This window comes from Meriones unguiculatus, chromosome 17 (genome assembly GCF_030254825.1).
Source record: "Meriones unguiculatus strain TT.TT164.6M chromosome 17, Bangor_MerUng_6.1, whole genome shotgun sequence".
Lineage (NCBI taxonomy): Eukaryota > Metazoa > Chordata > Mammalia > Rodentia > Muridae > Meriones > Meriones unguiculatus.
The window spans coordinates 99,177,029-99,200,571 of NC_083364.1; the positions used below are offsets into that span (position 1 = coordinate 99,177,029).

General features: G+C 47.7%; 1 protein-coding gene across 1 annotated transcript; it reads right to left on the reverse strand.

Annotated features, from left to right (window-relative positions):
* Positions 1-270: 270 nt before the first annotated feature.
* On the reverse strand, positions 271-23,543 carry Ripk4 (receptor interacting serine/threonine kinase 4). Its single transcript, XM_021657358.2, has 8 exons — positions 23,305-23,543; positions 14,747-15,038; positions 10,066-10,214; positions 8,402-8,451; positions 6,410-6,568; positions 5,506-5,609; positions 4,252-4,516; positions 271-2,634 (listed from the first exon to the last, which is right to left on the reverse strand). Exons 1-8 carry the CDS (start codon positions 23,484-23,486, stop codon positions 1,475-1,477), a joined length of 2,361 nt encoding a protein of 786 aa, XP_021513033.1. The 5' UTR covers positions 23,487-23,543; the 3' UTR covers positions 271-1,474.

Below are 23,543 nucleotides of genomic sequence, written 5' to 3' on the forward strand. Positions count from 1 at the left end.
TGTAATTTGAAAATACTTCAGATGTAAAGTTAATATGAGAATAATAAATAATTAAAAAGAAATGCAAACATTGGTGCTAGGAGCTCCTCCCCACTGGATCTGGCACATCCCAGGAAGACAGATGCCCTGGGCCATCCTCTGCTTCCTGAATCCCCTGGGCCGTGAGCTGTTTCATATGTAACATCTCTAAATCCCATGTTACTGCCTTAGACTTCTGGTTTCCAAGGGCCAGATGATTAGCTTATTGATAAGAAATAATAGTCTTGTGAATTCCAAAAGTAGGTGAGTCCTTTATTGACATCACACAGCTCTCTTATGGTCTCTGTGTTTTACACAACAGGAGTGGGAGACAATGAAGGCAAATTGAGGCATATTAAAACATGGCCAGCTCCAACACTTCCTGCCATAGAAAAGCATCCTGTCCATGATTTGTGTCAAAGTATACATTACATTAATGTCCCTCATTCTGTGCCATGCACCATGCTACAACATGAGTTTGCACACTTCCACAATACACTTCCACAGTGACAATGTTCAAAATAAGAATGGGAAAGGTGTAACAATGAGGCTATCAAATTTTTGACACCTCAGAGTACAACCACTACAATGGCCACCTTGGGCCACATTCAACTACTGTGGCTGGAACACGGCAGGAGTCACCACAGGGCAAGTCAATAAAGCCCTTGGCACAAACCATCACTTCACCAAAAGAGCCTGAAAGAGTGATTTAACTAAACAATTTTTAGTATAAAACTCATTTATAAAGAATTTTCCAGTAACTTCTATATATGTGGCTCTGACATTTTAAGTGAGAACTCAGCAACTGTCAGGGAGGTGGGGGAAGAGGTGTGGTGACCTAGATATGACCAAAAATTAAAACAAACAAACAAACAAACAAAAAAAACCGAACCAGCAGTTCCCTGCTGGTAAGGCTGTTCACTGTTAGGACCAGCGGACCAGCCTGTGGTTTTACCATCATTTTCTTTCTAGACTCCATCAGTCAATGCCTCAAGCAAAGCTAGCATGTCACTCATATATAAGAACCCACTACGCCTCCAGAGACAGATACTCTGCCCGTTGCAGTGAGACGATGAAGGACATTGTCCCTCTCATATCTCTACCGAAGATCCCATGCTCTAAGCAAGCAGAGGTAAGTTGCTCTGAGACACAGGGGACACTCCTATATAGCCTTTGTCATGAAAGGCCTGCATCTGCAGCCAATCAAGACCACAGTGAAATGACACTGACCCAGTCCTGTCTGACATCAGACACCTTGGCTGGCCACAGGTCAGCAGCCAGTGGCAGCCTCTGCCCTGACACAGCTACTACTGCCTTGTTCATTAGCCCTTGCTTGGTCAGTGTATGGGCAGGCCACAAACAGGGTGAACAGAGTGTCTTAGGACCATTCTGTCCCCATGAGGAAACAAGGATGGACCAGAAAGCCTTCAGGGAGCCCTGGTGCTATGGTGGCAAGCTAAGTCTTACTACGTCGGAGCAGTGTGGCAGTAGGGCTCTGGCCTCCTTGGAACTTGAGACTCTGCAAGTTGATATGTGCTCCATGCTTGAGCAACGTCTCCACAGTCTTTGAATGCCTGCCCTGAGCAGCCAAGTGCAGTGCACTGAGGCCCTGTTCATCAGACAGGTCAATGAGGTCAGCACTGACTAGCTCTTCTACCACCTCCGAGTGCCCATGGGCAGCAGCCAGGTGCAGTGCTGTCTGACTCAGGGGGCCCCGAGCCAGAATGTTAGCCTTCTCCTCAACAAGCAGCTTGACAGTGGCCAGATGTCCATTCCGGGCTGCCAGGTGTAGGGCGGTACAGCCCTCTGAGGTCAAAGCCTCCTTGCCAGCACCACGATGTAAGAGCAGCCTGGCGGTACTAGTGTGCCCAGTTTCTGCAGCGACATGGAGAGGCGTCTGTGCCTGCAGGCTGCAGATGTTAATGTCAGAGCACAGGTCAATGAGGATGCGGGCCACACGGTAGTGGCCCCTTTGAGCAGCCAGGTGCAAGGGTGTCCTCCCATCTAGTGTCTGGGCATTCACACTCACTCCAGGCTGCTTGGCTAGCAGCTTGACGATGGGCAGGTGGCCCTGCCAGGCTGCATAGTGCAAAGGCAGCCAGGCATCCTTTCCCTGCAGGCACACATCCACACCTCGGCGGAGCAGGGTGCGCACAATGTTCTCCTGTCCGTGCTGGCAGGCTATATGCATTGGGGTTCGGCCCTCGAAGTCCACCTCGTTGACAGAGGCATTCTTCTCCAGTAGCAGCCTTGTGCTGGCCTCATCTCCATTCTGGGCTGCAAAGTGCAGGGCAGTCCACTGGTCTTCATCCTTGGCATTGACACTGATCTTCCGGGCCAGCAGTAGCTCCACAATTCCCCGCCCCCTCCGCTCCACAGCTATATGAAGAGGTGTAGAGCCCTTCTTGTTGGTCAGGTTGGGGTTGGCATTGTTGAGCAGCAGCCACTTGACACACTCCTCCTGTCCGGCCTCCACAGCCAAGTGTAGAAGGCTGGCACTATTGTCCAGAACCAAGTCCACATCCTGGGGCTGCAGGATCTTCATTAGCTTGCTGGTATCCCCTGATATGATGGCATCTACTAGCTTCTTCTTCTGGATGTCTGTGGGGCCCAGATCTGCAGGGAGAAGGGTGACAATGTCAGTGGTCACAGCGAGGCTATTACTGCAGAATGTGGGCTTCTTAAGACTTGGGGGCTGAGGTCAGATGGACCACACCTCCAAGGACTCTGGACAAGGACATTCAGGTTAGGTCTTTAGGCATCCACCCTGTATGTTTATTTCAGATCTAGTGTAGAGAGACCTCAGGTAATACAGTTAATATCTCCTAAGTGTTCCTCTGTTGATTTGCAGAATAAAACCACTCCAGCTTTTTCAGGGTTGGGAAAGGCAAGCAACCACACCCCTGCCACAGCAGGATCACTGACACTCATTTTAAAAGAGGTGCACCCAAAAATGAAAGCCAGACAGGAATACAACCTGCCCAAAGGCTTATATAGACTCCCAAGACACTATTCCTGGGACTGCTACTGGCCTATAGAGCTGGTTTCTGGCACTTCAAGGGGCACATACACAAAGCTGTACCCCGTTATCAAGATATCACATGTGGCATTTCTGGAATGATCTTCAAAACTTGATTTTTCAGTACACACTCCATATTCACAATGGAACTTTCTATTGAAATGCAAAAATGCATTACTGGGAAACAGACTCTGCCTCTGCAGGTGGAACATTGCTGTTTCTATAGCACACTGAAGGTGTGGGTGGTACTAAGGAGAAAGACCCTGCCTAGAGTTTGAACACTGAATTTTTTTTTGTTATTTTGAGACAGGGTCTCTCTATGTAGTCCTGGCTGTCCTGGAATTGCTTTGTAGATTAGGTTGACCTCAAACTCAAGTGCTGGGATTAAAGATGTGCACCACCATGCCTGTCTTAAATACTATATTCTCATAGGCTGACAGTCATCTCTCAGGCATCACCAAAGAGGGTTAAGTCTGAAGAGAAGATTTGAGAACACATTTTCCCACAGCAGACACTGATACTTCTATGGCTGCTGTGAACTTACCCTGAATCTCCTTTTTGACTCTGTTATCCACTGCTTGGCTCTAGTCAAACTCAGTCCTCTCTACCTATCTTTGCTAGGCATTTCCTTAAACTTCACTGCTCTTGACTCAATATTCTACTGGAAAAATCTCTGTGGGTTGGTGAGATCATACTGGACTTCCCTCAAGCTACAGCCCATACTGAAATGTCTGTGATTCACAGAGAAGCCAGAGCACCTCACAGGACAGCCAACCCAGACTGGTGCAAGCCTCTATTAAGTAAGGGTGACCATGAACACAAAAGCTTGAGGCCAAGGTTATCTGGAAGTGTCTGAGTACGGGTCATAAGGTTGACAAAAGTAAAGTTCCCAGGTATCACTAGTTTCACTGCTTGGAACTTGGGCTTTCCAGATTGCAGACTTGAGGCCAATCTCTGCCCCAGGGCTGGCTCAGCCAGGTGATGTGGCCTGTTTTCCTCACATGCTATGTGACACCCAATAGCATCACACTACTGATGTAGGAATTTCTGGATCTGTGCTCTGAGCACCAACAATGCTGATTACACCAAAAAGTCATCAGAGAAAATGCAAAGACAATTATCAGGGCAAGAAACCTGGCACAGTAGTTGCTCAGACTCTGACACAACTCACAAGAGAGGCCCATGCAAGCTCACCAGTGCCCACAGCCACTCACCACCTGTCGAAGGTTCCCGCTCAAATGACAGTGACAGCGATCCTCTGGAGGAAAAGGCTGAGTCCACTGAGGACACGCCAGAGAGCCTCTTGCCACTGCTGGATGACGGGAGCTTGCATTCAGAGGAACTTCGGCTGAGCTCCTCAGGGCCTTCGAGAGTCTGGGAGATCCCAGAGTCCAACTGTGACAGCAATTCAGAAAGACTGCAGTCATTATCGAAGGGGGGAGCAGAGGCACGCTTGAGGCGTGAGGACTCGGGCCTGGCCTGCAAAGATAGAGAGGGTGGTGGTGAGGACTCTGCTCCTCCAGTCTCCATGTCAGAGCACAGAGAACAAAACAGTGGAATCAAAAACTATTTGCCACGAGACAGATGGAGGGTTGTGCACAGCTGTGCACTACCAAGGACAAACAACATAAAAAAGCACTGGAACTCAGGACCTCAAAGAAACCTCATGGACCTCCCTGGTAGAAAGAGATTGTAAGAATAACAACTTCACAAAAATGTTAAAGTCTACATGATGCTGCCACCCACTCAAGGGCACTGTCTAGACCAAAGGCAGTCCATGGATAAACTGGGAGGGCATAGAACAGACCCAGTCCACACACAACAGACTGCCCAACAAGAGCTTTAGACTTCTCAAATATATCAGTCTGGCATGGGGCTGTGTGAACAGGGGCATGGGGGCTTTACGGGTCTGGGTGCTGAAAGAAAAGCAGATTTGTCACCTGTACACTAAGTCATGTCTACTTGCTGGCCACCAGCATATCAGAGGTAGGTTCTGCCCCTTTATTGTTGTCAAGAGCACCTTTGTCCTCAAGTCTCACCTGTCCCATAGCTGTTTTCCCTGGGAGAAGCTATCCAATGCCAGATAAAACACCACCAGCCCACCACCACTCCCAACCCTCACAACAGAGTGCTCTGCTTCAATCATTACCCTAGAGGCATTCAGCTAGTGCTGGCCTTTAGAGCATCTCATTGCTAAGTAATCACATGGAACTTGTAACACAAACCATTTATGAACAGACAGACTGTGCTCAGATCCTTAAGCCTACCCTCCAGGGGCCCAGGAAGACTGGGGGCCATCTGCCCTTCTATGGTTCTAGGCAGGAGGGGGCCCCGGCAGAACCTATGCTTCCAGAGGGAGGTGTAGAACAGGCTCAAAGAGAAATGGGGAGGAGTTTTCAGAAAAGAGATCGGAATGGAAAATCCCACCACAAACTGGAAACTTGACGGTGCCTGCCAGAGATGCTTACCTCACTCTTGGGCTCTGGAGAACTTTTCTCACCTGGCTCTTGAGCCAGCTCTTTTACCTCTTCATCAGGTTTTTCACAAAGGTCTTCGGTTTCAGAGGTAATTTCTTTGAGGGAGAAGACAAAGAGGGCCCTTGCTTAGATAGGACTCCCACAAAATTCTAGGGAACAGAGGCAGCAACATGCCAGTCTTGACCAGCAGAAAATATGGCCAGTATCACTGCCAGTTTATAGAAAAGATCCCAGACATCACCAGAAGGCAACCCACCCACCATACTGAGTGTCTGTGCAACCAACTGCAAGGACTCATCAGGATCAAAACTCCTCAGTAACCTGCCAGACCCAAAGGGCTGTGAGTTCGAGGCCAGCCTGGTCTACAAAGTAAGTCTAGGACAACTAAGGCTACACAGAGAAACCCTGTCTTGAAAAACCAAAAACTTATCAGGGGTAACAAGTAAGCCCCAGTCCACTCATGTCTCTCCAGATTCATGTGAAAGGTAACTCTATCAGGTTCACATTCTTACCCAAAAGGTACATATATCCACAAGGACAAGACCCTAGGAGGAGTGAGCTGCAGGCCACTAGCCACCTCCAGCTGCCATTGTAAAGACACATCATTGTACCTAAATTTGAAAACCAAGATTCCAAGTTCCTTGGAAGCAAATGCAGCCTGTTGGGAGCAGAAGACGACCCTGGTTTTGACCACCTACTTCTAGCAGTCCATCCCAGCCCTCAGTGTTGGGCAGCCAAAGAAGGGAATGGGCCAACCTGTTAGTGGTAGGCTTGTTTCATCCCCATGTCTGCACACACTGTTCCCCACCTGAGCTTGACCTTCAACTCTGTCCTGTGTCACCAGAAGAGCCATCACGTAGCAGTGATGAGACAGGGAAAAGCGAACAGTACTCACCTTGGAAGGTGGGTCGTTCCTGTGGGTCCGCATGCCAGCACCTTTGCATGAGGCCTATCAGGTTGGCACAAGCACGTGGCCGGGGTCTGCAGATGGGTGGCAGCTCTGGGCGGTGGCCCTTCACCACTTTCACCATGATGTGTAGGATGTTCCTCTCATCTGCAAAGGAGAGACACGCGTCAAGACTTTGAGGAGCATGAGATGGCTCCTCACTCCGAGGCACGGACGAGTGCTGGGGACATGCTGTAGCATACACATCAACTGGAATGCTGCCATGTCTCTTCCCAAGACTGGAGTTTCTTATCTACACTCTGACAGGGCATAGCAGTCTCTGTTTTTCTCAGTTTTAAAAACTACATCTCATGGGCAAAGACTCCGCCATTATTTATTATTACCATCCCTGGTAAGGAAAGGCTCAAGGTAACTTTCAGTGGTGATATTCTGCTCATCTTAAACCATGCAGCCCATTAGCCACTGTTCCCATGGGCATTTCCCCACCCCTGCATTCCAAGCACGCCCTGTGGAGCAGCAGGCGCCTATTGACAGGTATGGAAAATTAGCCCAAAGTCACTACTGGCTGCCAGGGTTCCATGCTGATGCTTTGTTCATTTTCCCGTTAAGTCTTGTGCAATGCCTAGCTCTTCAGTATCTGCAGGTTACTTCCATGATAAGCCAGCCTTCCAAATCCAGCAAACTTCCTAAATGAAATGAGTCAAGAAACTACCTAGAAGATTTTTTGCTGATGAAGTCTATGTGACATCGGGGAAATTCTGCACCTTGATTTCCCTATTTAGGAAGTAACAAAACTTGAGGGCCTAGATCCTTGATACACCATACACCTGACTCAAGAGTCACTGCTACTGGATAATTTCATGTCCAATGCATAGGCCATCACACTGAAAAGAATTCAGTATGTAGACTTCCTTGGAGGGAGAGACAACAGTTGGAAGAAAGGGCAATGGGGAAAATGACTGGAGAGATGTTCAACAGTTAAGAGCTCTTACAGATGACCCTGGTTCAGGTCCCAGCACCCACATGGCAGGCTTACAACTGCCTTTAACTGTAGAATCTAGGGGATTCAATGGCCCCTTCTGACCACCAGAGACCGCTATACACATGTGGTGAACATGCATTACTCAGGCACATACATATACACATAAAATAACTATGTCTTTTAAAAGAAAAAAGTGGAGGACAGGAACATATAGGACTACTCTGCTGTGTGCTTAATAAGCTCCCAGCTGTGCTTGGAGCTAAATCCTGCTGTGCTTGGAGGATCTTGTCTCTACTCCTTTTCCATGGCTGGCTTGAGTGTGTGATTGAGCCAAGCAATGGGTTCTCATCTTGGGGGCTCTGACGTAAATGATATCTGTCTGTTTGGTGCTGGAGACTAAACTAGGGCCTCATATATACTGAGCATGACCTCTGTTTTCAAATATCTTTGGTTACACCCCACAGTGTAAATATCTAGAAATGTCATAAAAGAAAAGAGACTTCTCTTCCCATTGCAGCTAAAAGTGACTCAAATAAGCTTGAGTTGATGTGGTGGAAGTTCTGGAGAAGGGCCAAGCACATGAATGCTTTTAACACAGTAGATTCTGCCATGTATGTTTCATACCATTTGTTTTTTAAAGGGAGGGAAGAAGGGAGGTAAAGGAAGGGTATCCTGTTATATAATTTTACCGCCACAAAACACTCAGTGGCATCAAAGAACAAAGCTGCAAGTCTGATAGTCCCACAATTGATCTGTCCTGTATGTAAACAGCACAGCAGGAGTGTTTTATCAGCCACCTTCAATAAACTGGCTGTGAGCCTCCAAAGCACTTGCAAGGTGGTTGTAAGGCATCTGCCCTTACAACCACCTGAGGATGGCCATGAGGCTTTAAAGTCCTGGGGTTATTGGGCAGCCTAGTCAAGCACAAACCAAAGGCACTATGAAAGAGCTGAGACGGTTCAAGGACATGCCCACTGTTTTCACGAAGGCCCACTTACCTGCAAATGGCTTCTTCTGGGTGAGCATGCCCCAGATCACAATGGCGAAGCTGAAAGAGAAACTAGGTGTCAGTTGGTGCTGGAGCCAGGTTTGATAAGAGTTCCCAAGCTCTGAGCATCCATTTCACCGGAGCACAGGCCAAGTACTCAGACATCTATGGACACTTTTGCCCCTTGTTTTTCTCTGCTGTGGCTTCAATCCTTTAAATTCAAGGTCAGGTTCTAACTACAATGCCCTAGAAGGCTTCATTATAGTGTGGCTAATGAAAATATATAGAAAGTACTAAGAAGCAATAAGCTGGGCCTGAAACCCTCTCTTAGCTACTAGGGGACATTTGTTTAAATAAATAAATCATTCTAGGTACACTGAAAATGGCCCAATCTTTAAAACAAAAACAAAAACAAAACCCTTGACTATCCCTAAACTCTACAAGCCCTGACTACTCCCCAGAGGGCCATGCCCAGTGGGACTCACAGCTCAAAAGTTCAACACTGGCATATTGGCTTCTGTCAAACCAGTCAGCTGGGCCTGGTGGCAAGACAGAATTGGTTGCTCTAGGGCTGTACTTCCCCAAATGTCTCTGGAATAGGACCCCCACAACCTGAGGAAGAAAAGGAAGTATGGTTCTTAGGTACAGATCCTGAATGTCAGGTCCAGAGGAAACCCCATTTCCCCAAATACTGATTGTTAGACAAAAGCCAGCACTCCTCAGGAACGTGTAAACCCAGTTCCCCCCTACCAAAAGGATCCATTTCCCTTCTCACTGGCAGAGGGGACAAGTGGCTATCTGTGGTGCTTATTAGCATACCAAAGCTCATGCTGGTCCCCAGGCTCCTTCAGAATCACATGTACCAGCTATAAATTTTAAAGTCCAAGCTGGCATCCTGGCTCTTCTCTTCTCCTACCCTAAACTTCTCCAGCTCATGTGCTTTATCTCCTCAGCCAGGCATTCTCCTTAGAACCTTACTATGCTCCCTCTTTGTTTTTCTTTCTTGATCTCTCTCTCCCACTCTCCCTCTGCTCTGTTCCTGTCTCTCTTCTGGCCAGGTCCCTGGCCATGTTCAGTCTACTACTTTCTCTCTGTGCTCTGGAATCTTCCAGATGCTTCTGGCTATTCTCTCTCATATCTACAATAAAAATATTCCCTTAACTACACTATGGAGCAATTAAGTTGTCAGTTTATACACTGAGGACTCAGGATGTGAGCCAATGCCCCCTTCAGAGACAAGTGACAAGTGTGAGTTGCTCACTTTCATATTCAGAGAAGTGTGAGCTTTGAGGAGCCCAAACCCACATACCTATGGATTTGTAAACTATTCAAAGCAGCAGGTAAGTCCATGTCTCATGAAGTGCTGCATCATATCCAACACTGAGCTGACAATTGCTTTTTCTAACTGTTTCTAACTGCTTCTGCCTAGCAATAGCCAAGAACAGCCTTTTTCAGCAAGTCTCACCCACAGAAAAGTCTTTCATATGCCTAGGAGCAGGTAACCACCAGCTAAAATCCCCAAGTCCAACAGGCACACACCATTTGCATGTAAATCAAACTCCAAGGCTGAATAGTACCCTCAAAGCCTTTCTGGAAACTGCTGTTCAGGGCAGGAGTACCAGTGATGCTTAGAGATCCTAGCCTGGCACACGGCACGGTGGCATTATCACACACCTGTATACATCATGTTTGGTGTCAAACAATCGGTTCTTCTCACGAATGCGCTCTGGAGGGAGGTAGGCGATTGTGCCAAACAGGCCATCCATGCTGAGATCATGAGAGTGGGACATACCATTGCACTTGGCCAGCCCAAAGTCAGAAATCTGTAAAAGCAATCCAAAGGAGGCATGTCAGCCTTTAAGAGAGCCAGAAGAGGCTGTGGCATATCTCTCTCTCCCATAGCAGATAGTAGTTCCCCAACATACCTTATTGGGGCTCACCCCAAACAGAAGGGCTGAGCTCCAGGCCACCCTGTTCCCAGGCAAGCAGGAAGTAAAGGGATGCAGAAGGGCCATGCCTGGATGCATCATCAATATAAACTTTATGGATGGGGAAGACACCATCCTTAAAAAACAGGGATCTACTTAGGGACAGAACTCAAAAAAAGGGCAGCCAGCCCCGCTTCTTTAAGGCTTCATATCTACCCTGGTAGCTGATGGTCACAGTCAGCACAAAGAGGAAAACAGCCTTCAGCTTTCAGGTAAAAGGAGCCACATGACAGGCTGGGGCATCTATCATACATTGTCAGTCCGGTTATGCAACCTTCCAGCTGGGGCAGTTACAAGTGCCAGCAGGTCCTTTACAGCGCAACACGCCTTCAGAGGGCTTTACAGTGAGCAAAACACATGCCTCATCACCTTCCGGGCTCACTGGTCTACTCCAGACATGATATCCCCTCCCTTGGTAATGAAGTCACTGTGAGAAATCTCTTCTCTACTTCCACAGTTCACAGGGGAGGAAGGTCCCCATTGGTGAAGGTGTCCTTGTAGCTCAGACCTGCAAGACAACTCTGGGAGTCTCCCTTCTCTGCCTAATGCAAACCAGACCCTTTGAAGCACTGTGTGAGCTTAAGCCCCAATTCAGCACCAAACAGTCTCTCAGTACACATAGAAAGGCCTTTTTCTAGTCTCCTTCAAGGCTGATGTGGTTTTAAGCCTTTTAATCACTCCTGGACTCATCTTCAAACACACCCTGTCAGGAACAGGAAATGGGCTGAGTCAGGATTCCTGTTTCCAGACTGGCCATAAGCATGAAGGAAGCCTATGGCCTGGTGCTGTCAATACTGCATGGCAGAAAGACTGAGGGTAACTAAAAGACACTGAAGATGGCCATGGGAGCTGACCGGAAGATAGCTGTTTGGGCTGGGCTGGCCCTCTATCTCTAATAGCACTCTAAGTCTAAGGCGTGCTCATAATCAGCAGGCCTTTAGGGCCCCTTAGGTCTGCTGGTTCCGAAAGCCTGTAAGGCCTTAGGAGAAACCACAACTCCGGAAAAGCTGATAGTGGCCATGACAAAGCCATCACCAAGTCCTACAGATGCTTCATGCTTTGGAGCGGGTAAACTGTGTTCATTGCCCCTCTTAAGCAAATTCTGGGAGAAGAGAAGTTTCAGTCCAACAGTTACCAGCAGCTTGAAATGTTTTCTCTGCATTCAGAAACACAGACAAATTTGGGGAACCTGAGTACTAGGCTATTTCATTTTCTCTGTCACTATTCCTTTGCATGTATACTGCAAAATGCACCCTGGCTTTTCAGGCACACCATGATGAGGAATTCAGGAGCTGAGGGGGCCTTTCTCTCACCTTCCTACCCAGAACAGGGTAGCCTCCTCCCCCAGCTCTCAACAGTGATGCCTCATGACTCAAATGCTCTCAAACTGGTAACTGATGCCCAAAGACCTCAGGGTTTAGAACCTCTAAGAACATACCCTTCTACTTCAGAATAACTAGACCAAGCTACCAAAGTCCTCTTGCTGCCTTCTTCAGACCCAGCAGGAAGTACCCCTCTTTCAGGACACAGTGAATAAGTAGTCTGGGGAGATCTGGATCCACCTCTAACTCAGATATTTAGTGTACTTAATGGAGTGACACAGGGAAATAATTTAATGCACTTGACAATCCCAGGCTGCTGTAAAGCATCACTAACACTCATACTACGCTCAGGACAGCAGTTCCTCCCTGACCACAGTGAAGTGAGGATGGCAGAATGGCATCTCCTGACACTACCTCAGGATCCCAACCTAAGTCTGAACTGAAAATGGCCCAGAAATCCAAAGGAACTATCTGCATGGGAGGTACAGAACCCTCAGCACCAAACCACAGGATCCCCTTGGGAAGCTGTTTCTACAAGACAAACAGACTGTGCTGTATAAGCACACTTCTGGTTTTGGTTGTTTCAGTGACTAACTTTTCTGATAATAGCCTGGCACCACACAAAAGCATCTTTTGTAGGGCCTTTCAGGGTAACTCAGGTGAGGGGCTGGCCTCAGCATCCCGTTTTCAGACAGTGTCCCTTCATGCTAAAGGAACACCTTTTCATCATGGCTTGACAGCTCCCAGCCTAGCCATCCAGATGACACTGTAAAATCTGGAACTGCCATCAGGCTGAGGTGACTGAAGCCTGAAAGGAAATGCCAGCCCACAGTTTGTCAAAGGCAGCCCTTACTTCCTCAACATACAAGCATTAGATACCTGCTGAGTACCCAAGGCTGAGAAAACACCTGGATCAGTCAGCACCCAGACCTACAAAAAACAGCTTGCTAGTGACAAACTAGGTGTGAACCCTAACCCTCAATGATCCTGATAACCCAGAAGTATCTCTTTACTCCACTTTTCAGCAAAGAGACAGAACTGGGGAAGTTGTGTCCTTGATCCAACTCCTGGCTGCACTCCCAAAAATAAAACTTGGAAGAGGAAGTTGTGCCTACCCCACCACAAGCATACCACAGCTTTCCCACTGGCACACTTGCCAGGAGAGGAGGGCAACATACAAAGGAATGGGATGACAAACACTGGCTGCACCTAGGGCAGCTGAGAGACTCTACAGAGACTCTGGATAAAGTGACTATTGGGACTATACCAGACCATGGAACACATCCCTAGTCAAGGCGCATGTGATGTAGCCAACTCCCATTCAGCAGTTCTTAAAGACGAAGTCTTCATACACCACCCTCAACCCTATGCCCAACGTTGCCTGCTGCTTACCTTACACCTTCTCAAATGCCCAGAGTTTTGTGTGATTTTTCTGGGCTTTCTTCCACCTCAAGTCTACTCTCCTGTGCACTTGCACGCTCTGCTGCATACAGAAGCAGAACTTGCCCCCTATGAAAGCCAGTCCCAGGTGTGCCAGAGGCTATCTGCACACCCTATTCTTCACAAACCACTCTGGCTTCCTGTGATTGTGGTGTGTCAGTAAGAGGGTTTCCTGAACATGATATGTATGGATGATAGTGGGTCGTCAAGATCTCTGGAGGCTGTCACTTCAACCTCTGCCCAGACTTGCAGCCAGAGTAATCTAATCACTTTTCAGTCACCAAGTGACTATACAACTCTGCTCTGTGGTAGGCCTGGACCCAGGGTAGGAGCTTGTTGTTATTTTATTTTTTCTGGTGTAGGTTACATATATGAGAGCAATGACTTTATGACCCACTGGACCTCACAGGTTCTGTTCTGTCCAGGAAGAAAGGAGGCCAAGCCCTGCCAACCACAAGGAAACAGAACCCAAGAAACTTAGTTCATAAGAAGATGCTGGAACCCACCTTGGAGCTGGCACACACTAAGTTGTGTGTGATCCTGTCTCACTTTTCAGGATATAAAGGCCATGATTGGTCAATGTCTACCTAAGCTACAACCCACAGTGAATGTACATAGTGGAAATCAATTTTACTGCCTGGCTGAGTCTGAGGGCTACAAGGATCTTCACACGGGCCACTGTGTGCTGACTTGAGCTGATCGGAACAATGAGTCCCCTAAGGGCCAGCAGGGTGGGTCTGGGCATGTTATACAATCAGATACATCAAGTGACATGGGCTAGGACACTGTTCACTCCAGGCCCTTAATCCCTCTCCATCACTCAAGTCTATCTGCTTTCTTGCACACACAGAAAGGGAGGTTGTGACCAATACTATGGGCTAAGGGCTTGGCCTCCCCAAAGCCATGTGCATGTCATATGAAAAAAGTCCATGACAGTGCTGCCCTTGGTGTGGAAGCCAAGGTAGTCAGAGGAAAAACGTGTCTAAAGCCATACAACCCAGTGCAACCCGACAACCCATGCATATAGCACCTGCTTCCTGTGCTACTCTTCACACTATATTTTCTAAACTTCCAAAGATATAAAGACACACTCTTTGTAGGCCTCACATCAATATGACTCAGCTTCCTGGCAGAGTCCTCTTTATAGCCTGTGTCTAGAACACAGCAACCCCAACACCTATCCATAGTCCAAGAACACTGGGGGAAACCAGGTTCTGGTATCACAACAGCCAAAGTTTCACAGGTTCACGACCCAACTGCTGATGTAATCCCACAAGACAGTAAGTCTGGGACCCTTAAGTCCTTCATCTGCTTCATTTGCTCAGAACCTAGGACATGACAGGGAAAAAGATATGGGGAAGAAGCCCATAGGTTCACAATGGTCATCCTTCCAGGTACCTATTATGTTCAGATCAAGTGTGACCACCTGGTGCCACAGTAGGTCTGACAGTGAAAAAGGCCCTGGCTTTAAGTTCTCTGCTCCAGGGACAATCCCTTCCTTTCTCAGACTCTATTCCAGAGTCCTTGATCTATCTAGACACAGAGCCCTCTCTACAGCATCCAGCATCCTGGCTGCCCACTCCCCAGAGCACATGGTGTCCCTACCTTGACATGGTAGTGGGCATCTAGCAGGATGTTCGCTGGCTTCAGGTCTAGGTGCAGCAGTGGTGGCGACATGCAATGCAGGAAGTTCATGCCCACAGCCGTCTCATGCACGATGCGGAAGCGGAGATCCCAAGGCAATGGCTCCGAGGCCAGCAGCTTCTCAAGGGAGCCCGTCTCCATGTACTCCATGACCAAGCCAACAGGTTCCTGGCATATGCCATACACAGGCAGAATATAGCGGAACTTGGCCATCTCCATCTTCTTAGCTTCCTCCAGAAGTTCCATGCGTTCCCTGAAAAAGTTCATAGGTATGAGGGCATGCAGCTGTCACCTAGCTGGACACAGAGCCAGGATTTAACCAGTGATAAATGCACATATGTGCAAAGCTCACAGTCACATAATTAAACACTGGGCTTTCCAAAGCCTATACAATCTGATGCTGTTCACACCCACCTCTGCAACTGCAGTCACTGTGAGAATAGACCCTAGCAGTTATCTGGACACCTACAGGTGACATCACATCCCTTGTCTGGATGGAACTGTTGGTTAACTCTCCAAGGACCATTCTCACCTTCTGTTTGAGCCCAACTCTTCCACTGGATCTAATCTCATCTCACACTTAACAGAGCAGCATGAGCCTATTGCAGGGATTGCCAAGGGCCATGTACAACTGGCCACACTTTCTATGATTACACAGAGGTTGTCCATATTCTTCCAACTACCTGTAAGTAGGCAACACAGAAGCATTCCATATGTAGCCATCACCACCATCTACACCCAGGCCATTTTCATCATCTCTAACAAATTGTACCCATTAAATACCCACCAGACCCCACGTTTTCCTCTTTCTGAATCCAGGTACTACAAATGAGTGGAATCATTCCATCATTCTTCCATGTCTGCCTTACTTCATAAAGTGTTTTTTAAAATCCATTTATATTGTTGCACAAATCCAAATTTGTGTGGCCAGGCAATGGTGTAGGAATATACTACATCTTCCTAATCCACCCACATGGTTATGGACAAGATTGTTTGTACTGATCAGTTTTAGGTTTTTTTTTTTTTTTTCCAACTTGATATAATCTGGAATCATCTGAAAATGAACATCAATTGAGAAAATGCTCCCATCATATCAGCCTATAGGCAAGTCTGTGGGAGTGTTTTCTTAATTTACTATTGATGTGGAAGGGCCCAAGGCCATGGTGGCAAATAGTCCTGGGTTACATAAGAAAGGCTGAGGGGAGCAAGCTAGGAAGAATTATTCCTCCACAGCCTCCACTTCAGCTTCTGCCTCCAGGTTCCTACCCTGACTTTCCTTTATGACAGACTTGTAACCTATAAGATGAAATAACCCTTTTTCCCCAATTTCTTTGGTCAGTGCTTTATCACAACAATAGAAAGCTAACTAAGATACTGTTCCACCTGTTGTCTCCTGAAAACAAGGATGCACCTTTGGGGGAATGAATGTCTGTAGAGCCGTCACGCTAGTCTTTCTGGGTATCTGCCCAGAAGCAGAGCTGCTGTATCATGTGGCAGGTCTGCGCCTAAAGTTAGAGAAGCTGTAGTATTACTGTCCATGCCTTCCACTTCCTAGCCAGTGACCTTCCACTGGGGAATGTCTCCTCACACATTTAGGCACAGTGGCAGAGACAGCTGCCGCATGGGCTGTACTTAGCAGCCATATCCAAAGGTCAATCTCAGATGAGAATTGCTATGTAATGGTCTGTGCCAGCAACAGGGTTCAAAAGTCTCAGTGTGCACTCAGGGTAAAAGGGCCCATCCCAAGAGGATACACCTAAACTACATAGGATCCAGGTCAGTGTCTCTTCAAATACACAAAAGAAATCACCCAGAAAGCTGGGAAGAGGGCTACAAAATCTGCTTTCTAGTAATAGAAGAGCTCCTTAAAGAAAACTTCCAGAGAGACCTGTTGGAGCTAGGAACTGACATAGCCTGGTAGGCCGAGGTGCCCTGGTGCCTCCCTAGAAGGCAGTCTAGCACAAAGACCTACCTGTAACCTGAGACTCACTGGATCTTCATTGGGCCCCCTAGGGGCCCTTCTGGGTCTAAAGTGCCCGTTGAGAAATCAGTAGGAGCTGAAGGACCCAGAATGGTGCTAACAAGCCACTCTTAACCTGGCCTCCTCTCTGAAACTGTAGGAGACTTCCAGGCACCCCCTCTCCAGCCTGCCCCATGTAGGAAAGACAAAGACAAAAAGGCAAGCAGGCAGGCAGAGACACCTGAGCACCAAAAGCCACAGCAAAAAGCTGGTGTCCTAGGCATCACACTTTGGCAGGGGATATTGCCACAAGTTCTAAGGGTTGAAGAATTTAGCCCTTTGCCAACTACTGTCAATCCTACCTGTAGCTAGAACTTAGTCCTCATGAGCACACACTTTGAGTCTACTGTGGGGGTGACAGGCAACAGACCTCTGGCTTAAATGAAGCATCTAGAATGAATCACTAAATGACTTCAGAACAAACTCTAGCATGGAGATATTGCCCAAAGCAGCTGGTCACAGGAGTGCAGGGCCAGCTGTGAGAACCCTAGAATGGATGGACAAACTACCCTCACACCAGGATCTTGTTCACTGTTCCCTTCTTCTTTGGAAGACTCCAAGAGCTGGCCCCAAAAAGAGGCAGATGACCCTCTGAGCACCAAGGGTCATCCCTGCCTGGAACACCAACAGTTTAGAACAGGCTGGAAGATGCCCAGCCCTGTTCCTGTATCTGAAAAACAGGCCAGTGAAGTTAGATACCTAGGTCAAGCATTATCAAAATAAAATGGTACTTGAGGCAGGGGACAGTATTTCTTGAGCTAGGCTCCTTTCTCCCCAGGGCAAGACAGGAGCTGAATCCCCATACACAGCAACAGAAACCTACTATCAGCTGCTGCTTGCTCTTTTGTGTTAAGAATAAAAGTTATAATTTGTAGTGTCCCCCCCCACCTCCGACTACTTTTGTTTTCTTCTATAACGTGGGCAGCTTGCACCTTCCAGTGTGGGTACCCTTTCTACCCAGGTGACGGCCCTGCAGAGTACAGGGAGCCAAGACCAAGTGAGCTGCAAAGGTATACCTGTCCTTTGCCAGTCTAAGGAACTGGCAGTGTGGGCCACTTCCCTGTCCACTGGACAGCCTTGCTCAGCAAACCTAACCAATCTATTTATTTTCCAAAAGATTTTAATGTACACAGCAGACTTCTTCTGGTAGCTATTAGTATTAACTCCCAGCAACCCCACTGGCAGAAAATGGCTAGTTTTACCCTTCCCACCACTCAAAATTTAACAAGCTCCTGTCTCCTTACCCCAGGCCCTTTCCAGAACGCAAACCTCATTTAAAAAGAAAAAGAGCTATTGGGCTGCTGACCCCAGCACATTTACACACTTACTCTGCACATAAGGTTGGAAAGATCACATGACATTACCCCCTTGCCTTTACACATGCTTCAGGGCATTTCATTGGAAGCTGACCACTGTTTCCTGGGTCAAAAAAATATCAATCACTTTCATGATTGCATAACCAGAAAAGCTCAAAGCAGAAGGAACTAACACTGAGGCAGAGTCCTGGTACATCCAGAAAAACTTTATTATCTAATATCCACTGAACTAAAACACCTATATCATCATCCTGATTCTCTAGGACACCCAGCCTGGGGCAACCTGGGGATGGAAGCTCTAGCATTTATCAGGAACATCGGCCACTCCATAGCCTAAACTGGGCCAGCTCCTGACCTGGGAGAGCTAGAAATACATAAAATTCTCCATTTTATGTTGTTGGTTCTTACCATTTAAAATACATCTTTCTCATAAGCAGTGTTGTTCTGATTAGTGTTGATAACAACACAGAAAGAACTGTACATTTGTAATTATAACAATTGTTTTAAAACCTGGAGGGATTTTCCAGCTTGTCCCTAGCCTGGATGCCTGGGTGGGGCAGGGATCACAGGTGGCAAGCCCGGAGCATGCTCCTAGGCTGTCATTCTGTTCCATTCCCATTCTGTTCTTTCTGCTCACAGTGAATAATGCATCTGGGCCACAGAACCCACTGACATCAGGTTCATTAAAACACACTTGATCTCGGCTTCTGCAGTACAGGAAAGCTGAAGTTACACTCTCATCTCTTTTGTCCTGGGACAGGGATGGAATTCAGCCTCCGAGGAGGAAAAGACACCTCTGTCCCAGTCTCATACCTGCTTTGGGGCTCCATTTAGAAAATCTGGGCACAAACAGGACAAAGTTAGTGTTAACAATTTCTTTTTTATTTTTTTAGTGATTTAATTTTATTTTATGTGTGAAGGTGTCAGATCCCTTAGAATTGGTGGTACAGAGAGTTGTGAGCTGCCATGTAGACGCTGGGATATGAAGCCTGGTCCTTTGGAAGGGCAGACAGTGCTCTTAACTACGAAGCCATCTCTCCAGCCCCGGGTTACAATTTCTAAAGGCACTTTATTTTTTGTATAGATGGCTACTGAACCCAGAACCTTACATGTGCCAGGCAAGGACTTAACCATAAAACTATAGCCCCAGCTTCTCTTCAAGTTTTGTTGTTGTTGTTTTGCCCAGACTGACCTTGAACTCATGGCAATCCTATCTCAGTTTCCTGATTACTGAGATTATAACCTAAGATATTTTTGTAAAAGCATTTACAATAATTCACACACACCCCATTTATACCTAGCACCAAGGTTTTCCCACCAAGGGAGGGAACTGGAGTACAGAGAAACATCAGAGGTAGCTCACACCATTTCTGGAAGGTCTAGGGAAGCCATAACTCTGTCTCAGGGAAAGAGACCCTAAAGCGAGCCATGAAGAAGCCTGATGCTGCAGGGAACAGGGAAGTGGACAAGGACTCACTCAGTACAAGTTGCCTGGGAACCTGGGAAGCATTGCTGCTTCCTGAAAACACAGGCCAAGGCTGCGAGAAGAGTATTTCAGCCTCTCTGCTAGGCTCCTGCACACCAATCCAATTAAGTTCCCAGGAGCCTCAGAGGGGTTCCCACACAGCTATTTTTAAAACTGACAAGAATCAGGCTTGTCCAATTGTCAGCTCTGTAGTTACAAACCTGGGTTTTGCTCAGGCTCGTCCCAACTAGCTGAGGCCCAACTCTGCATTAGCAGTTCTTGGGCCCCTGTGCCAGGGACTTTTGTTATTCTGAGCTCCTCTTAGCTGGAAGCAGAGAAAGGCATGGGGGCACTGGATCATTTTGTTCTAAGAGTGCCAGGCCTTCTCCCCTGTACTTGTGATCTCCCAAGTGAAAGCCAGCTAGGAAAGATAGCCCTCTCCCCAAAGCCAAGCAACAGGACCTTGTCAAGATACCTGGTCCCACAAAGAAGAGAAATTAGATCAATGGGGAGGTCACTTGTGAATTATGCTTGAGGTTCCTGCTTCAGCAAATACTTCACAAGAGGCTTTAGGGGTGCCCCAGACCTAATAAGGCCCCACCTGCCATGAACAGAAATGGAGGGTCACAAGCTGAAGGATAGGTAAAGGCTGGGGCCTGGGCGGCTGTTGGGAGCCAAGAGATCCCTAGCCAGCCTGGAAGGTTAACAGCCTGGCCAGTGAAAATGGGACGGGCCCACAGCTGTGGCTAAAGTAACACACACCTGCTTCCCAAACCAGCAAGTAAAATGACCCCAGCTGCATACTATGCATAAGAGGTAGATGTTAGCTGGCTTGGAGGTCATTGTGGATGGACTCCACCCTCATAATCAGCTTTGGACACTACCTCCAGTATGCCTGGAGAAGTACCACAATGGCCCCTCCTTAGAGGTAAAGTTAGGAGGGCTTTATTGAGGCCCATAGAAGGAAGGCTGCTTCCTCCTGGTATGGCTGGCTTCCTTTTTTTAAACAAAGACTCTCTAAATCAATGGTTCTCAGCCTGTGGGTTTTGATCTCTTTAGGTCAAATATCAGATATCCAGGTATTTACATTATGATTCATAACATTAGCAAAAATAATAGTTATGAAGTAGAAATGAAATAATTTTATGGCTAGGTTTATAACATGAGAAACTATATTAAAGGGTCACAGTATTAGGAGGGTTGAGAACCACTGCTCTACATAGTCCTCAAAGTCCTGGCACTCACTATGTAGAACAGGCTAGCCTCCAACTTACAGAGACTCACCTGCCTTTGCTTCTTGGGTGTTGGGATTAAAGCATGCACCACAACACCCTTACAAGACTGCAAAGATAAACTATTGTCTCTCCATTCAGAGTTAATCCAAAGGGGCCTGTCAAACGTCTGGACAGAAAAAGACCCCTCAAAAAGCTTTAACTTCAAGAAATACGATACACCTAAAGGCATGTTAAAGAGATGAGGGAAATAACTACCCTCTTAATGAGATGTACTGTGATGCCTGAGATGGCCCTCCCTTGGGGCGGCTGCTCACAGGTCCCCACTATGTGCCTTCCACTGTTTTTCTCTCTTCCTGGCACCTTTTGGGATACTGGCCAAAATCCTAAGCCTGCCACTCAGACACTCTAGGTATTTTTCTCCCATTTGCAGTCCTTCCCCTCTCACTCCTTCTCCATGTAGCTTCTTGAGGCCCACTGCAGGAGCCTTCCTGCCTGACTTCTAACTTAGAAAGCAGAACATTTTTTTTCTTTTTTTCACTTGTATCTTTGTCCCAGCTGCCAAGACTGACTACTTGTTGCTGCTGTTTTCTTCTTCCAAACCTCAAAAAAGTCCATGTTTAAATTCTCTTATCTCTGAGTTAAGATCCTGCAAAAAAGACCCTATGTCTTCTGGCTGGTGGCTGCAAAGCCCCTAGGAAAATTCTTCTTCAAGGCAGGACATACATCACAACAGCGCAGGGAAAGTCAGCCTTCTCTGAACAACTATTTCAAGCTTCAGAAGCAACCTGGCTAGCCTACAGAGCAACAGGCCCCTCAGGCACAGCAGAACCAAGTGAATTCCTAAGCATTTCCCCCACAAGAGAACTTCCTAACACTGCAGGGCTTAAACACTTTAAAGCATGGCCTGGGTGGGAGAAGTCAGCCCCATATACAAAAAAGCACAAAGGCAGCCTGACTGACCTGGTGGCCAAGTACTTCCTGCTAGGTGCTGCTGACCTCTACCTGGCTGCTGACATGCCACTACCTGCCTTGCTTCAAGCAGGGAAGAAATGCCTTGCAATTAAAGGACAAACACTTCACAGTCTCTCTACAAGTGGAAAAACCCTGCCTTTGACTTGGCCACCCAAAAAAGACCTAAGGACTGTAGGATTGTAGAGCATATTGACACCTGGGATGCTTCATGTTTGCCCTCCAATATTCAAAATATGTTGTCAGGTCTTTGATGGTGAATAACATTCACTCTGCCTAGAAAATACAAATCCCACTAAATCTCCAGGAGCATAAGAAACATCCCAGAAGTCCGGTTTTTGTTGTTGTTGCTGTTTTGTTTTGTTTTTTAATGTCTGAGAAACTGTTGGCTGCTATTCAAAAGGTTTGGATTTTACCAGAATAACCACAGTGCGCGCCCCACCCCTACCCCCACGAGTTCCCAGGAAGGGTTTACACAGCACGGAGAGTTGGCAGTGATTTTAGACACCAGTCCCCACTGTACCAGTTTCTAAGAAAAACTAGGTTATGGCAAAAAAGCAAGCAGTCAAACAACAAAACGCCCAATAGATCTCTGGCACAGTCTCCGGGCTAGGAATGAGGAGTAAAGAGAGTAGACTGAGGTCTCATCCTCAAACCATACTCCTTATGGCCACCAGGCCACTATGGTCATCATTCCAAAGTAAAGTTGGTTCTGTAGGCAGCTATGGCTCAATGGAGTTTAAGAGGGATCTCTGGGTAAAATGCAAACAGCTTGGTTAAAGAATAAGTCATATAAATGTGTCCTTCTGAGGCTCGTACATAAACTATCACTATCCAACGTAAACAATGCAACCTGGGGGAAAGGCTTTTGAAGAATCTGCTCTGCATCTCACCTCCAATTTTACGCACAAACCACAATCGCCGTAGAGTTACCGGGGACCGTTCTGAATCCTTTCCTATCGCGGGAACAGTCCGCTAGGAGGGACAAAGAAAGGCCCAGTATGCCCAGGGCCACCTGCCCAGGCTCAAAGCAAGATGTTCCCTGGAGTCTTGGCTTCCACCCGAAGTCCCTTAAAACGGAGGTATGCTGAGAAAACCGGTAGGCAGAACCAGATCCCGAACCCAAGCCGGACCCGGAGCCCTGGAAGTGGCTGTGCGCCGCGGACACCTCGCCCGAACCCAGCTGGTGCTTTCGAACGAAATAATTACGGCCAAACACCAATTTGTGCTCAGACGAAAATTACTACCTGGAACTGAATCTAACTTGTTCACAAAGCGCAGAGGCCCACACGGCAATTTCTCTAAGCCGTGCGCGGACCGCAGCTCTTTCTTGGTGGGTTCCGGGCGAGCCCGACGCACCTCACAGGGCTCAGGAGCACCGCGCTGGGCCAGCTCCGGGCCCCAGAAGCTCCTGAATTGCGAGGGGCCGGTGGCGTGAGTGACGCAAACTCTGTTAACCGGTGTCTCGCGTGGAGCTGAGCCCTCATCCTGCCCGGCCCCGCCCGGTTGCTGACCTGTCGTCGACGTGCAGGCTGGGTGAGCATTTGATCGCGAGCCAAGTCTTCCAGTGCACATGGCGCACCTTGTACACCTGCCCGAAGCCTCCCGAGCCCACCTTCTCCCAGCCTGCGAACTCGCCCGCGTCGAAGGTGCGCAGCAGCCCCAGCGCCCACCGGCCCCGGCCCTCGCCCTCCATCGCGTGAGTAGCCGCTGCTGGGCTCAACTGTGACTGCCCTAGGTGCTCAGGTGCGCG